This window comes from Elephas maximus, chromosome 3 (genome assembly GCF_024166365.1).
Source record: "Elephas maximus indicus isolate mEleMax1 chromosome 3, mEleMax1 primary haplotype, whole genome shotgun sequence".
NCBI lineage: Eukaryota > Metazoa > Chordata > Mammalia > Proboscidea > Elephantidae > Elephas > Elephas maximus.
Genome location: NC_064821.1, coordinates 185,261,899 through 185,277,180, shown reverse-complemented (window position 1 = coordinate 185,277,180; position 15,282 = coordinate 185,261,899). Strand labels below are relative to the sequence as shown.

General features: G+C 42.5%; 1 protein-coding gene and 1 long non-coding RNA gene across 9 annotated transcripts in view; one reads left to right on the top strand and one right to left on the bottom strand.

The window, feature by feature from the left end:
- Positions 1-241: 241 nt before the first annotated feature.
- Positions 242-15,282, bottom strand: part of PIP5K1A (phosphatidylinositol-4-phosphate 5-kinase type 1 alpha) — a 54,168-nt gene continuing 39,127 nt past the window's right edge. For 5 of the 8 annotated variants that reach the window (XM_049880444.1, XM_049880438.1, XM_049880446.1 and 2 more), the window contains 7 exons: positions 13,383-13,588; positions 12,536-12,619; positions 11,643-11,691; positions 11,341-11,425; positions 10,136-10,276; positions 9,812-9,941; positions 1,787-2,212 (listed from right to left, as the gene is read on the bottom strand). In XM_049880444.1, the coding sequence (XP_049736401.1) occupies positions 2,071-2,212; positions 9,812-9,941; positions 10,136-10,276; positions 11,341-11,425; positions 11,643-11,691; positions 12,536-12,619; positions 13,383-13,588 (837 nt within the window). In that variant the 3' untranslated portion in view covers positions 1,787-2,070. The other 3 variants (XM_049880441.1, XM_049880440.1, XM_049880439.1) reach the window with 3 other exon arrangements.
- LOC126073595 (uncharacterized) lies at positions 10,206-12,539 on the top strand. Its single transcript, XR_007516790.1, has 3 exons — positions 10,206-10,491; positions 11,764-11,885; positions 12,444-12,539. It is a non-coding gene; the product is annotated as an uncharacterized LOC126073595 (long non-coding RNA).

The following is a 15,282-nucleotide window of genomic DNA, read 5'->3' as shown; positions in this document are numbered from 1 at the left end:
AATGATGGGGGTGGGTGCTGGAAGGTAGTGAACTCTAAGCCATTTCTCTGGGCTTGAGTTAGACCAAAGCTGGAGAGAGGGCAACTGGACAGGATACACCTTTGGTTCAGGGTAACATGAACGAAACTGAGCCTGGAGGGTGGGGCAGACAGTACATGACAAAAAACCAGGAAGAAACCAGAGAGTTAAATAATTGATAAAAGTTTAATACATTAAAACCAGATATTTATCACTTTTATAGTGCATTTGCCATTTCTGAACAATACAAAGTAGAGGCAAACAGTGACACTTCATAAAAACTTTGATTCCCCTTTCCCTTCCCTAAGACCCAGCCCACCCTCAAATATTCCCTCCCGCCCCCTACAGAACTTTGTCCTGCATAAAACACTTAAATACATCATAAATAGTAAATTACGGAAAAAAAAAAAATAGCAAGAACTGTTTCTTTCCTTCTTGTAAAAAAGAACATGGCAGCAAAGACAGGCAGCCAGAAACTGGCTGGAGGTGTCTAATATAGACAGTTACTTGGGGGTATGGACTAACCTACTATCAAGGTAGGGTGGGATGGAGAGGTGATAATATGGGAGTTCAATAATCTGCCTGAGACGCCAGGCCCCCTCCTCCCCCTGGCAAGAGTGGGAGGATCCACTTGATGAAGAATGGCAACTTTGGAGAAGGCTTACACGACCCATTTTAACCTTTCCTGCATGAAGAGAGGGGACAGGGCATGTGGCACAGCAATGACCTCACCAAGGCAAGAATCTGCTGGCTCATCATGAGTTTAAGAAAATACTCTTTAGCTTCATAAAATATGGACTTCCTGTTATATAGATACAGGTGTCCCCTTCTCCCCCTCAGCTTCACAAACAGCAGAACACTGTTGAAAAAAAAGGGAAGAGCAAAGAGGAAATCTCCTTCGGAGAAGGCTCTAAAATTCATTTGATAAAAAAAATTCATTTGATAAGTCTTTATATATTTAGAAAAACAAGCAGAATACATTTAAAATGGCAAAACAGTAATAACCAGGATGGCCTGGCAGTGAGGAGGGTCCTGCCTAGGAAGGGCTCTATTTCATTGCCCATTGTTTTAGCAAAAAGGGTAAGGATTACCCCATGTCCCACTCTCTCCATTCCTTCAGCCTTAAGAAATTCATCAAGAGAGGCGTTAAGGAGGAGCTGCTCCTGGCAGAGCGAACACCACACTTCTGCTTCACAAACACCAGGGCTCTTCTGAGGGAAGCCTATGAATAGGCATCTCTCTGACACTTTCAAAGTTCTGATCTGAAACTGTCTGGCTTGAAGCTGTGTGTTGTGCACTGTTTTCTTTTTTTTCTTTTCTTTTTTTTAAAGAAAAAAAAAATTAGAAATAAAGGTTTGGAGGTGGTTAAATACCCTTACACTACCAAAAACCTTTATAACGGTTGTCTTCTTGAAGGGATCAGAGAGAAAGAACTAAGGTAGGGATAATGTGCCAGCCAGTCTGTCCTGAGGAAATTCAGAGTCCAGCTCCTGGTGAAAGGTAGATGATGGGGAAGAAAACCACCACGTCCAGCAACTCCACTTCCAGTCCAAAGAAGGGGAGTTTGAAAAAATTCAATTGTAGAAGCCAAGGTTAGCGGGTTGGAAATTTGTTCCAACCAACTCCGGTGTGGAGGGGAAGCGGCCGTCCTCAACTGTCCAAGGCACTAATGCCCATTCATGAGGAAGGGGAAGGAGAGGAAGTTCTTCAGGAAGGAGACAGAGAGCTCCCTTAGCCTCCATTACACTCCTTTTTTGATGACCGAGAAGAAGTTAACTCAGCATTGCTGGGGCAAAGGCTGACACCTTGGAATCACAGAGATGGTAGAATCTTGTTCTAGGTCTTCTGAGGTTTTATGCTCACTGAAAAGAGAAAAGGTGTAATGTTAAGGATGTGCGGGTATGAGATAGGGAGGAAGGAGTGGAATTCAAGATAATTTCAGAATAGCTGGCAGAATTAAAAAGTTTTCTTCTACTTCAGCCTCAGCTTCCAAGTACAAAGGTACAAAAAATACAAAATAAAAATAGGCAACTTAGGGGGCACCCAGTCCCTCTAACCTTGCCAGTTAATCCCCTGCTCCATTCCACCAGTGATCCTCTTTGCACCCTTCAAAGCATTCACCTTCCCCACATCCCAGATACTCACATGGGAGAACTCTGACTCTGTAATTTCAAGCTTTTCCAGGAAGGATGAACTAACAGGAGGGTGGGGGGTGGAAACGGAGGCAGAGAGAAGAATTAGAATACAAAAAAGAAAGAGGACTCTCCTCTCAAGTCAAATCTGAAACTATTCCTCCATATTTCACCTCAGAATCAATCTGGGATTTAGAAAGAAGAGGTTAAGAAACTACTAGATTTAGATGCACATTGTTTTAATTAACTAGCTTGTTTCTTGAGTAATATATTTCCTAATAGTCTCCTTCTGTCTTCAAACTGCAGGTCTGGTAGGGAGCTTCTAAGGTGACCACCAATAATAATTCCTGCCTCCTGACATTCATACCAAAACCAAACCAAACCCACTGCCATCAGGTCGATTCACTCACAGCAACCCTAAAGGACAGAGTAGAACTGCCCCACAGGGTTTCCAAGGCTGTAATCTTTTGGGAAGCAGACTGCCACATCTTTCTCCCAAGGAGCGGCTGGTGGGTTCAAACCGCAGACCTTTTGGTGAGCAGCCAAGCGCTTAACCACTGTGTGCCAACAGGGCTCCTTCCTGACATTCATGTTCTTGTGTAATTCTCTTCTCTTCAGGGAGGGCTGAATTTAGTGACTCACTTCTAATAAATGGAGGGCAGTACAGGTGATAGAATGGCAATTCTGAGATTAGGTAACAAAAAGACTGTAGCTTCTACTTGGGCTCATGCTCTCTCATTCTCTTGCTTGCTCACTGAGGGAAGCTAGCTGGCATGCTGTAAACTGTCCTATGGGAAGGGCCACGTGACAAAGAACTGAGCAAGTACCATGGGCCAGCAGCCTACAAGGAACGGAATCCTGCCAATGACTACGTAAGTGACCTCTGAAGCGATTCTGCCCCAGGGGAGCCTTCAGATGAGACCACTGCCCTGGGCAACAGCTTCACTGTAACCTCTTGAGAGACCCTGAACTAAAGAGACCCTGCTAAGCCACACCTAGATTCCTGACACACAGAAACTATAAAATAATAAATGTTTGTTGTGTTCAACTGCTATAACTTTGGATACAGTAATGTGCTGCATAATGTCTCTTCTGGTAACATCTGAAGGCATATATGTCCGTGGTCCCATAAGGTTATAAAAGAGTTCAAAAATTCTGATCAGAGAACGGGACTTTGTGGATTTAGGTATGTCGCACTCAAAAATCACAACAATTCTTAAACACAAAGAAAAATTCTCCAAGCTGTTAAAGGATTGGCTCCACTGAAAGCTACAATGCTAACAAAATGCGAGAGGAACCTATATCGGATATGGAGAAACTGCTGATGACGTGGATTTAGGACCAAACACAAAATCGAATCCTCAGAACACTGAGGATCACTGCTAAGGCACGAAATTTGTTCGAGATGCTTAAAGAAAAAGCAGGACCAGACTAAGACATTGAGTTTAGTGCTGGGTGGTTCAGGCGCTTCAAATGACGTTTTTCACTGCATAATGTGGAAGTGAGCAGTGAGTCTGAGAGTACTGATGTGAAGGGGGTAGAAGACTCTGTTGAAATCTTAAAGAAACTAATTGTAGACGAAGGTTATTTGGCACAGCAAATTTTTAATAGGGACGAAAACTCCTTACTCTGGAAGTGAATGCCTGAAAGGACCTTCATCCGTAACATGGTGTTGGCACAATGTCCAAATCACTTAACGTCCTATTTCATAGAACATATTGTGGACATTAAGCAACGCATGACTAATTTGTTACGCAACAATATACAAGACAGATTTTAGTAACTGGAAGTGAGGTGCTATAGTAACAAAAAATTTATTATGTGCGGGTTTCTTCTGAAGTGGGCTTAGAGGGGAGTTTAAGTGAAAGCTTAAAGTGTTCTGAACACACTATAGAATTTTGCTCTTTAAGTGGGTTGCTGGTGAGGGCTTGAAGTGAGAAAAATCTCATTGAAAATTAGAGGAAAACGGATCCTTACAGTGTCACAAAGTTTTACGACAATGCTATCTGCAGGTATGAGGGAAGTAGAATATATGCCTAATGAACTAGCTAAAGAGATTTCCAAGCAAAGAGCTCAAAGTGTCACCTGATTTCTTCTTGCTGCTTATGGTAAAATGTGAGAGGAGAGAAACAAATCGAAGGAAGGACTGTTAATAAAAAGAAGCCTGAACTTGACAGTTTTGAAAATTCTCAGTATCTCCAGATGGCAAACAATTCTAAAGCTAAGTGGCTTTCTAACAAAGATGAAATCCAGGGCAGTGCCAGGAGAATATGGTCTAAAGATGAAGCTAACAGTTTACTATAAAATATTTTATTATGACCTCGAAAAGATCAAACGTGGTGCCTCAGAGTACTACTCAGTCATACTAAAGGCCATTCAAAGAGATAAAGGATCCCACAGATCCTCTCAAATGAACAATAGGGCCTTTAAGAAGCTTAGGGTTTATCAAGAAGAGATCTGTGGGTGTGGCTTTCATCTAATGGATTGATCCCCAATAAGATTCACAGGAGGCCCACAAATTTTTTGAAAGAATTGTAAAAGCAGAAACATTGCCAGCTTGGACTGAAAACAGATGAGAAAAAAAAAAAAAGACCTATTGCTGTCCAGTCAATTCTGACTCATAGCAACCCCCATGTGTTACAGAGTAGATCTGCTCCATAGGGTTTCCTAGGTTGTAATGCTTATAGAAGCAGTTCGCCAACCCTTCTTCTGAGGTGACGCTGGGTGGGTTAGAATCGCCAATCTATAGGTTAGCAGCTAATCACAAAATACTTGTCCCACCCAGGTGCCTGGAAATAGGAACAGTGCAAAACTTGTTAGGTGTCATCGAGTTGATTCTGACACACACATAGCGACCCTATATACAATAAAACGAAACACTGCCCAGGCTGCACCATGCCCAAAATCGTTGTTATGCTTGAGCCCATTGCTGCAGCCACCGTGTCAATCTATCTCCTTGAGGGTCTTCCTCTTTTTCACTGACCCTGTACTTTACGAAGCATGATGTCCTTCTCCAAGGACTGATCTCTTCTGACAACACATCCAAAGTATGTAAGACACAGTCTCACCACCTTTGCTTCTAAGGAGCATTCTGGTTGTACTTCTTCCAAGATAGATTTGTTTGTTCTTTTGGCAGTTTGTTCTTTTGCCAACACCACAATTCAAAGGCATCAATTCTTCTGTCTTACTTATTTACTGTCCAGCTTTCACATGCATATGATGCAACTGAAAATACTATGGCTTGGGTCAGGTGCATCTTAGTCTTCAAGGTGACATCTTTGCTTTTCAACACTTTAAAGAGGTCCTTTGCAGCAGATTTCGCCAGTGCAATGTGTCTTTTGATTTCTTGACTGCTGCTTTCATGGGTGTTTATTGTGGAGCCAAGTAAAATGAAATCCTTGACAACTTCAATCTTTTCTCCATTTATCATGATGTTGCTTATTGGTCCAGTTATGAGGATTTTTGTTTTCTTTATGTTGAGGTGCAATCCATACTGAAGGCTGTGGTCTTTGATCTTTATCCGTGAGTGCTTCAAGTCTTCTTCACTTTCAGCAAGCAAGGTTGTGTCATCTGCATAACACAGGTTGTTAATGAGTCTTCCTCCAATCCTGATGCCCCGCTCTTCTCCATATAGTCCAGCTTCTTGGATTATTTGCTCAGCATACAGACTGAATAGGTATGGTGAAAGAATACAACCCTGACGCACACCTTTCCTGACTTTAAACCACACAGTATCCCCTTGTTCTGTACGAACAACTGCCTCTTGATCTATATACAGGTTCCTAATGGGCACAATTAAGTGTTCTGGAATTCCCATTCCTCACAATGTTATCCATAATTTGGCCCGCACAGTCGAATGCCTTTGTAGTCAATAAAACACAGGTAAACATCTTTCTGGTATTCTCTGCTATCAACCAGGATCCATCTGACATTAGCAATGACACCCCTGGTTCTGCATCCTCTTCTAAATCTGGCCTGAATTTCTGGCAGCCGCTTTTGAATGATCTTCAGCAAAATTTTACTTGCGTGTGATATTAATGATATTGTTTGATAATTTCCACATTCAGTTGGATCACCTTTCTTGGGAATAGGCATAAATATGGATCTCTTCCAGTCGGTTGGCCAGGTAGCTGTCTTCCAAATTTCTTGGCATAGACAAGTGAGCACTTCCAGAGCTCCATCCACTTGTTGAAACATCTTAGTGGATATTCCGTCAATTCCTGGAGTCTTGTTTTTCGCCAATGCCTTCAGTGCAGCTTGGACTTCTTCCTTCAGTACCACTGGTTCCTGATCATATACCTCTTGAAATGGCTGAACACTGACCAGTTCTTTTTGGTATAATGACTTTCATCTTCTTTTGATGCTTCCTGCATCGTTTAATATTTTCCCCATAGAATCCTTCACTAACTCGAGGTTTGAAGTTTTTCTTCAGTCCCTTCAGCTTGAGAAATGGTGAGCATGTTCTCCCCTTTTGGTTTTCTATCTCCAGCTCTTTGCACATGTCAGTATATTACTTCACTATGTCTTCTTGATCCATCCTCTGAAATCTTCTGTACAGTTCTTTGACTTCATCATTTCTTGCTTTTGTTTTAGCTACTCTACGTTTAAGAGCAAGTTTCAGAGTCTCTTCTGACATCCATTTTGGTCTTTTTTTTCCCCCTCTTTTTAAAGACCTCTTGCTTTCTTCACGCGCGATGCCCTTGATGTCATTCCACAACTCGTCTGGTCTTCAGTCATTAGTGTTCAACGCATCAAATCTACTCTTAAGATGGTCTCTAAATTCAGGTGGGATATACTGAAGGTCATACTATGGCTCTCGTGGACTTGTTCTAATTTTCTTCATTTTCAACTTGTACGTACTTATGACCAACTGATAGTCTGTTCCACAATTGGTCCCTGACCTTGTTCTGACTGATAATATTGAGCTTTTCCATCGTCTCTTTCCACAGGGTGTAGTGGATTTGATTCCTGTGTATCCCATCTGGCAAGGTTCATGTGTATAACCCAGTGCCGTCAAGTCGTCACCATTTATGTTGGTGAAAAAGGTACTTGCAATGAAGAAGTCATTGGTCTTGCAAAATTCTATCATGTGATCTCTTACATTGTTTCTATCACCAAGGCCATTATCTTGGTCATCTAGTGCTGCTGTAACAGAAATACCACAAGTGGATGGCTTTAACAAAAAGAAATTTATTCTCTCACTGTCTCGTAGGCTACAAGTCCAAATTCAGGGTGTCAGCTCCAGGGGAAGGCTTTCTCTCTCTGTCAGCTCTGGAGGAAGGTCCTTGTCATCAGTCTTCCCTTGGTTTGGGAGCATCTCAGCACAGGAACCTCAGGTCCAAAGGATGCGCTCTGCTCCCTGTGCTGCTTGCTTGGTGGTAGGAGGTTACCACTCTCTGCAAGCTTCCCTTTCCTTTTATCTCTTGAGAGAGAAAAGGTGATGCAGGCCACACGCCAGGGAAACTCCCTTTACATTAGATCAGGGATGTGACCTGCTAAGGGTGTTACAATCCTACCCTAATCCTTTTTAACATAAAACTACAATTCCACCCTAATCCTCTCTAACATAAAATTACAATCACAAAATAGAGGACCACACAATACGGGGAATCATGGCCCAGCCAAACTGATAAATACATATTTGGGGGGACATAATTCAGTCCACGACAGCCATATTTTCCAACTACTGATTCTTCTTTGTTTCCAGCATTCGCATTCCTATCGCCAGTAATTATCAATGCATCCTGACTGCATGTTCCATCAATTTCAGACTGCAGAAGCTGGTAAAAATCTTCAGTTGCTTCATCTTTGGCCTCAGTGGTTGGTGCATAAATTTGAATAACAATCATTAACTGGTCTTCCTTGTAGGCATATGGATATTATCCTCTTACTGACAGCACTGTACTTCAGGATAGATCTTGAAATATTCTTTTTGGGGATGAATGCAACGCCATTCCTCTTCAAACTGTCATTCCCGGCATAGTAGACCATTATGATTGTCCCATTCAAAATGGTCAGTACCAGTCCATTTCAGCTCACTAATGCCTAGGATATTGATGTTTATGTGTCCCATTTCATTTTTAACGATTTTCAATTTTCCTAGATTCATACTTCATAATTCATGTTCCGATTATTAATGGATATTTGAAGCTATTCCTTCTCATTCTGAGTCGTGCAAAACTGGACCCCCAAAATTCTACTGGCAGAAGACAAGAAAACTATTCGGCTGCAAACACATTCTACCTTTCATGAAAAAAAAGAAGACCCAGAAGGCAAAACCAAGAGCCCAGAGGGTAGAGTCAGGAACCATGGAGAAATATTCCCATGCTTTGAGATTTATGAATGAACTTCTAACATTTCCTGTATTTCAGAATAGCTATGGATCAGTGACTCCTTTATGTTTCCCATTTTCAACAGAAATGTGTTTAGTGGTTACCTTACACTTAGTCCACCATTGTATGCTGGGTATTTGTAGAGCAGATAACTTGTCTTTTAATTTTACAGGTCCACAGATGGAGAAGTACTACAAGAGGAGCAGTGCTAAAGAACTACAGCTGGGGAGCTTTATCCATACTCGGGCTCTATTTAGATGACAAAATTCAAGGCTCTGATCTGATGCTACAATGGGATGAGACTTCTGGAGGCCTTAGGAGGGACTGTGTTTTGTACATGGGAGGGATGTGAATTACTGGGAGCCAGAGGGCAGACTGTGAAGGCTCCCTGCCTCCTGGTATTCACACTATTATACAATCTCTTCCTCTTAAGAGTGGCTAGAATTTGTTAAGACAATGCAGCACAGGAAATGAGATGTCAATTGAGATTAGGTTATAAAAAGATTGTGGCTTCTGCTTAGGTGCATGTTCTCCCACTCACTCACTCAGAGGGAAGCTAGCTGCTGTGTTCTCAGCTGCCCTCTGGAGAGCCCCATTTAGCAAAGAACTATAGAGGGCCTCCAGCAACGGCCAGTAATGAACTAAGGCCCTCAACCCAATAACCCACAAGGAATTAAATTCTGCCAATAACCATATTAGTGAGCTTAAAAGCAAATCCTGCCCCAGTTGAGTTCAGGTAAGACCCGATAGCCCTGGTCAACAGCTTGACTTAAACTTCATGAGAGACCTTGAGACAGAGGACCCAGCTAAGCTGTGCCTAGATTCCTGACCGACAGAAATTATGATACATGGTTGTTATTTTAAGCCATTAAATTTTGGGGTAATTTATTTGATGCACTAGGTAGCTCACATACCACGTAATAAAAGTCACAATCTTTACACAATGGAACCTTTTGAAATACTGATTATTCATTGTCTTTACTGCTGAGGAATAGTTCCATACTTAAAACCCAGGCTGAGAATTCTCATTCAACTCACCAGAAGATGAAGGGTTTAGTTGGGCTATTTTGATGGAATATCAAAAAAATCTGTATACAAAGGCTTCCCTCCACCCCCTAAAGATGTAGAGATATTGACACACTTTTCTAAATAGTTATAAAAATGAGTTCTTAAGAAGGTCAAACTGTACAGATCTAGTGAAGAGCAAAAGACAGACAATGATCCCTGGAAAAAACAGAATTATGGCGGTGTCTTCCTGGAGAATATGCACCCAGGGACCTGAAGAGATAGAAGAGAAGACGATACGGAGAAAGGGACCAAGGAACTAACCTTGTAGTTAGCATTTGCAAACCCTCTCCAACTACAGGTGTGACGTTGGGATCAGAAATAAGGGAGTCCTCACTGGTTTCCTCCAGAGGTGGAGTCTGAGGTAAAACATCAGGGCGACCAAGGTGGACACCTGAAAAGGAAAGAAAGGAAGAAAAGCAATAAATAGAAAAGGAAATAGGCTAGGGATAATACAGGGAAAAATACGTAGCAGCTTGGCTTTTCCAGGACAGGAATGGGGAGCAGAGGTCCTCGCCGATTAAAATAAGGGCTCAAAAGGAAGGGAGGGGGTGCCAACTACATGGGGACCCCAGCCCTGGCACTAACCTGGCTCCACTTCCGCCTTTGTTGTCACTTGTGCCTTGTGCTCCCCAGAGACTGTCGGCTGGCAGTTGGAGTTGCTGCTGGAGCCTGCTCGCCGAGAGAAAGATGCGCCAGACCGAAACTTTTTGGAAGGAGAGGGCTTCACTTCAAAACGGAAACAGAGAGCCTACTTAGCACCCACCTCAGAAGCCATCACCAAGACACAAACTGCCAGTATTCCCAACACACACCCAAAGTTGTTGTTCTGCAAAGTGGGAAGAAGGGTTAACGGCAACAAAGATGGGCTTTATGAACCCTCTCCAGGGGAGAGGGTCTCAGTTCACTTCACTCTGGAAAGCAGCAAGGAACCTAAAGGAAAGGTGCCACATACACAACATCACCCCACTCACACCTGTAACCTTGATGGATTTACATTAACTTGACAAAATGTCCTCTATTTCATAATTCCCTTCTTTAACAGTATCCTCCGGTAAGACCTGACAAAGATTAACCCTTGCATTCTACATCCTCTTAGTACTTATGTACACAGCACTATGATAATTCACATTTTATATATCACCTTGAAAGACTTTAAAAGAATCTTTTTATGTTTCTTAAGTCTGTCTGGTATGCCTAGCTCCTTCTTGCCTTACTGAGGGACAAATGATGCCTACAATGAGGAGATGGGAGGGAGGAGCTGGACTGTGCCAGTGCCAGCAGCGTGGAAGCTTAAGACAGAAGAACACTGGCACTTCCCAACTTAGAAAGTTGAGAGAAGAGACTAAGAACACCTGTTAAGCAGAAATCAGTAAATGCTTCTCCAATCACTAGATCCTAGTCTGAGAGCTCCTTGGCACTGGGGATATGGATGGACAATAGAACACTGGTAACATCCTTGCTCATCTCTGTCCATAAAAGCCTGGTTCTGCCTACCTCAGCCTGTGGCATGGATCCTACAGCCACAACTATACATTTTTTGCCATCTCATCAGTTCCCCAGAAATGCCCCTCACTCAATGACACATGTAGTGAGAGCCAGGGGGAAAGCAGCAACTTGGAAACGACTGGGACAGACAGAGTGGCAGACAAAAGGACAGGTAGCAGCTCTCACAGGATGTGGGTGGAGGAGGGGAGGCCTTTGGCCTTGGCAGCTCTCTGACAGAGGTGTTTTGCCTCCCATCTCCCGGGGTAAGGAAGCCATTGGGGGGTTATCTGGTAGAAGCCACTTACAGGGGATCTTCTTGAACACAGTGTTGCACATGAAGCGCTGGAACCGTTCAGCATAGAAGCCTGGGCGATGCACTGATACAGTGTCCTGCAGAACAGAAGGGATGGCTGCAGAGTTAAAGAGGAGGAAGCCCAGCAAAGGGGCTTCTAGTCCATGGGCCACTTTCCCCTAGGCTAAAACCCTAGCAGAAGCGTAGAACCCACAAATGAAATGAGAAAAGGAAGAAATGGAAGAAACTGAGGGGCAAATCAGAAGTGAGGGAGGCAGAACTGGAGAGGAGAGCCTCCGGCTGACTGCTACTTACCCCATCATGTACCAGAGCTTTCCAAGAGTGCTCTAACTTTTTAATAAACCTGCCAAGAAAAAGTTCTATTAAGCACTCACACAGTTTTTGAATGAATAATCTTAGTGTTTTTCTATTTTAGGGGACTAAAGGCGTTATGATGAAAGGAAAACTTGAAAAATCAGAGCCTGAGAAAGTATGCCGGCTTTCCAAAGAACAAGCATGATAGTGTTTATTCAGCATGGAGACCAATGCTGTTTCTAGGTAAGCCAATTAACATCCCATTGGTAAGGGGCAGTCAACACACCCCTGGCAAGTCAGGGACAAGAATATTTATTATCAAGGGAAAGCTAGAGGGATGGACAGGCAAGTTTGGAGAGAGGATTTAGACTGGATGATAATACTCTAGATCAGGAAATCAACAAGTACTGCCCTGTCCTCATTAGGACCTGAAACCTTACGGGGGCAGAGCTGGGCTCTAACGTTTCCAGCTCCTCCCTCATCATCATTTCACTGCCTCTTAGTTCCACAGGCTAATATTTTTTACAGAACACAGTGACCCTCTTGTTTTTCCTCTGTGGAAAAGAGGAATGTGTTTCCAGCTATGTCTTAATGTGGAGCATGACTCATCTCACAGGTTTTTCACAGAAGAAGAGTCAGACAGATGGTGTATTCTAGCCTGGGGCTTCCAGGGACTGACTCAGCCTTCCACAGAAGGTAGTAGGGAGGTAGGAGGGTGAGGAAGCCCAAGAGAGAGGCGAAAACAAGGAAATAAACTACCATTTGAAACCCAAGGTAAGCAACTTATTGTTCTTGCTTCAGGAATAACTTGAAGACAAACCAGTCTAAGGGAGACATGTGAAAGGCCATCTGCATCTTCCCTGCCCCCAACCTGAGATCCACATGCACCTCACCTGTAAGACTGCAGAATGTCAATGATGCCAATATAGAGCAGCAACCTTTCTCCTTTACTATTCCGGGCAGGGATGCCACCCATGCTGGGGAAAACAAGAAGGAAATGGTAAGGAAACATTTTGGCTAGCAGGAAGAGGCTTCTTCTAACCTTGAGTCAAATCAGGACATGGAAGTGAGATGCACAAATGGCTATTACCATTTTCCATATACTGGGCAAGAGTAGGATCCTCCCCGCAGCCCCAAGAACCACCCTGGAGTGTGCGGTATAGCCTCTTTCTTTCCAAATCTCACCTACCTGCCTCTTCCACTCCAACTCTACCAGACTGAATCTAAAGTCACCCCTGTACAGTAATTTTTAGAATGCTCTCCCAATTAACTCAGTACTTCCTTAATTTATGCCTATCTACTAAGACACTCTTCTTGAAAGTCATGTCATGGGATACCTTAAAAATGAAATCACCTGAAAGACATCTGTGGTATTTCAGCGACTACACTTCCTTGACTGATCCATGATGGTTCTTCCATAAAGACGTCTATAATAAATTTTTTTTATAAAGTTCTGAAGGAATTTGCAGACATGTGTATGGGACTCTAAGTATAATTTTTTTTTAAAGTCTTTTAATCTTGGATAGCTCTCCTCAGATATACTATAAACCCTGAATTTAAGACATCTTCCTTTCCTTTTATATTGTTCAGAAAACTGATTCTACAGTTCTGTAAACATTAATGTTGCTGACTTATCTGCTAAGCCAGCGCTACTTCTTCTTTCCAGAAGCTGGGCCCCTTCCTTAAGAAAAAGTACTGTGAACTTATGCTCTTCTTCCTGGTGCCCCTGAACCCACTTACTGGTCATCAGTTTCCATTGTGCCACCCCGTCGAGCCTCGCCCTGGATAGATTCCATGGCTGTGGAATAGAGCGCCTTTTGGGGGGCTGGTCTGCGAGTGTCCACTGAGTGTTGTGTTTCACTGCCTAAGTGCTCTCGCTGTGCATGATCTATGTTGTGGACTGACATCAAAAGGCTGTAGTCCATTATCTTGAAGCTCTGCAGCACCTAATGGGAGGGAAAAAAACGATCTGAGTCTTGGGAGGTATGAGGATTTTTTTCAGGATCTCACAGCTTTCATTACATATTTATTCTTGACAGTGAGCCTCCAGTGCTAACTACAGGATTATTCATTGTTCCTCCTATTCCTTGGAGAAGAGCCTATTAACTTCCCCTCCAGAAACGCCAAACCCATTGCCGTTGAAGTCGATTCTGACTCATAGTGACCCTATAGGACAGGGCAGAATGGCCCCATAGGGTTTCCACGGAGCAGCTGGTGGATCTAAACTGCTGACCTTTTGGTTAACAGCAGAACACTTAACCACTGCACCACCAGAGCTCCTAACCTCTCCTAGTCACTCTATTTATATCCCCTTAGTATTCTCTCATTTAAGTAAATATAAATTATTTTTTCAAGTCCCCCTGCCTAGCCCATGAGTCCTGCTTTATTTGTTCTTTCTACGTATCTCTTCATAAAAAGAGCATTATATTCAAAAGACTAAGGAATATATATCTGTGCTATAAAGAATCCACAAGGAGGGTCTGGTAAAAGGACACTTCATGACAGCGCAGATCTGTCACAGGACCTTGTATTACCACTGCAATTCAGTTCAAAATTTACTGAATTCCACCATGTATAAGCACTGTGCCTGGTTATGGTGACTGAAAGATATGTAAGAGAGAGGTTTTGTCCTCAAGGATATAATTCAGGAAGGAAACAAATGTAAAATAAATGCAATGCACTCTAATATATGCAATAATGGAAGTACTTACTGATGGAGGAGTACTATAGAGGAGATCAGAAGTGATTCATAAATAGATTTATGAAGGATAAATTGAAGCAAAAAGAAGTCCAAGTAATAAACAAACTAGCTCACATGACTAGCCAATTTGGACATATCAAAATAAAACAAAACAAGAAGCTAGGGCACAGTGAGCAAACACAAAATAAATAGAATAACTTAGTGATGGCTCAGAGACAACAGTCAATACCAAATCATATAAAAAGGCAGACAATGATGGCTTTAGCAAGCCACCAAAACAAATAATCAAGAAACCTTCTGGAGGAAGATATTCTTAGAATTACTAGAGGTAGAATTCAAAAGACTAAAATACAGAACTCTTTAAGAGATTAGGCAAAATGCAGAACAAGCCAAGGAACACACAGACAAAGCGATAGAGGAACTTAAGAAGGTTATACAAGAGCATAACAACAAATTTAACAGGCTGCAAGAATCCACAGAGAGACAACAAACTGAAATCCAAAAGATTAACAATAAAATTTCAGAATTGGACAACTCAACAGGAAGTTACAGGAGCACAACTGAGGCAAGGGAAATCAGAATTACTGAGACTGAAGATAAAGCACTTGACACCAACTCATTTGAGGAAAAATCAGATAAAAGAATTTGGAAAAATGAACAAACCCTAAGAATTATGTGGGACTCTATTAAGAGGGTCGCTATGAATCAGAATCGACTCGACGGCACTGGGTTTTTTTTTGGGTCTATCAAGAGGAATAACCTACGAGTGATAGGAGTACCAGCACAGGGTGGGGGCGGGGGGGAAGGGGACAGAGAATACAGAAAAAATTGTTCCAAGTTTGTAGGCAGAAAACTTCCCTAATATCGTCAAAGGTGAGAAAGTACCTATCCAAGAAGCTCATCAAACGCCACAGATGGCAGATTCCAAAAGAAAATCAC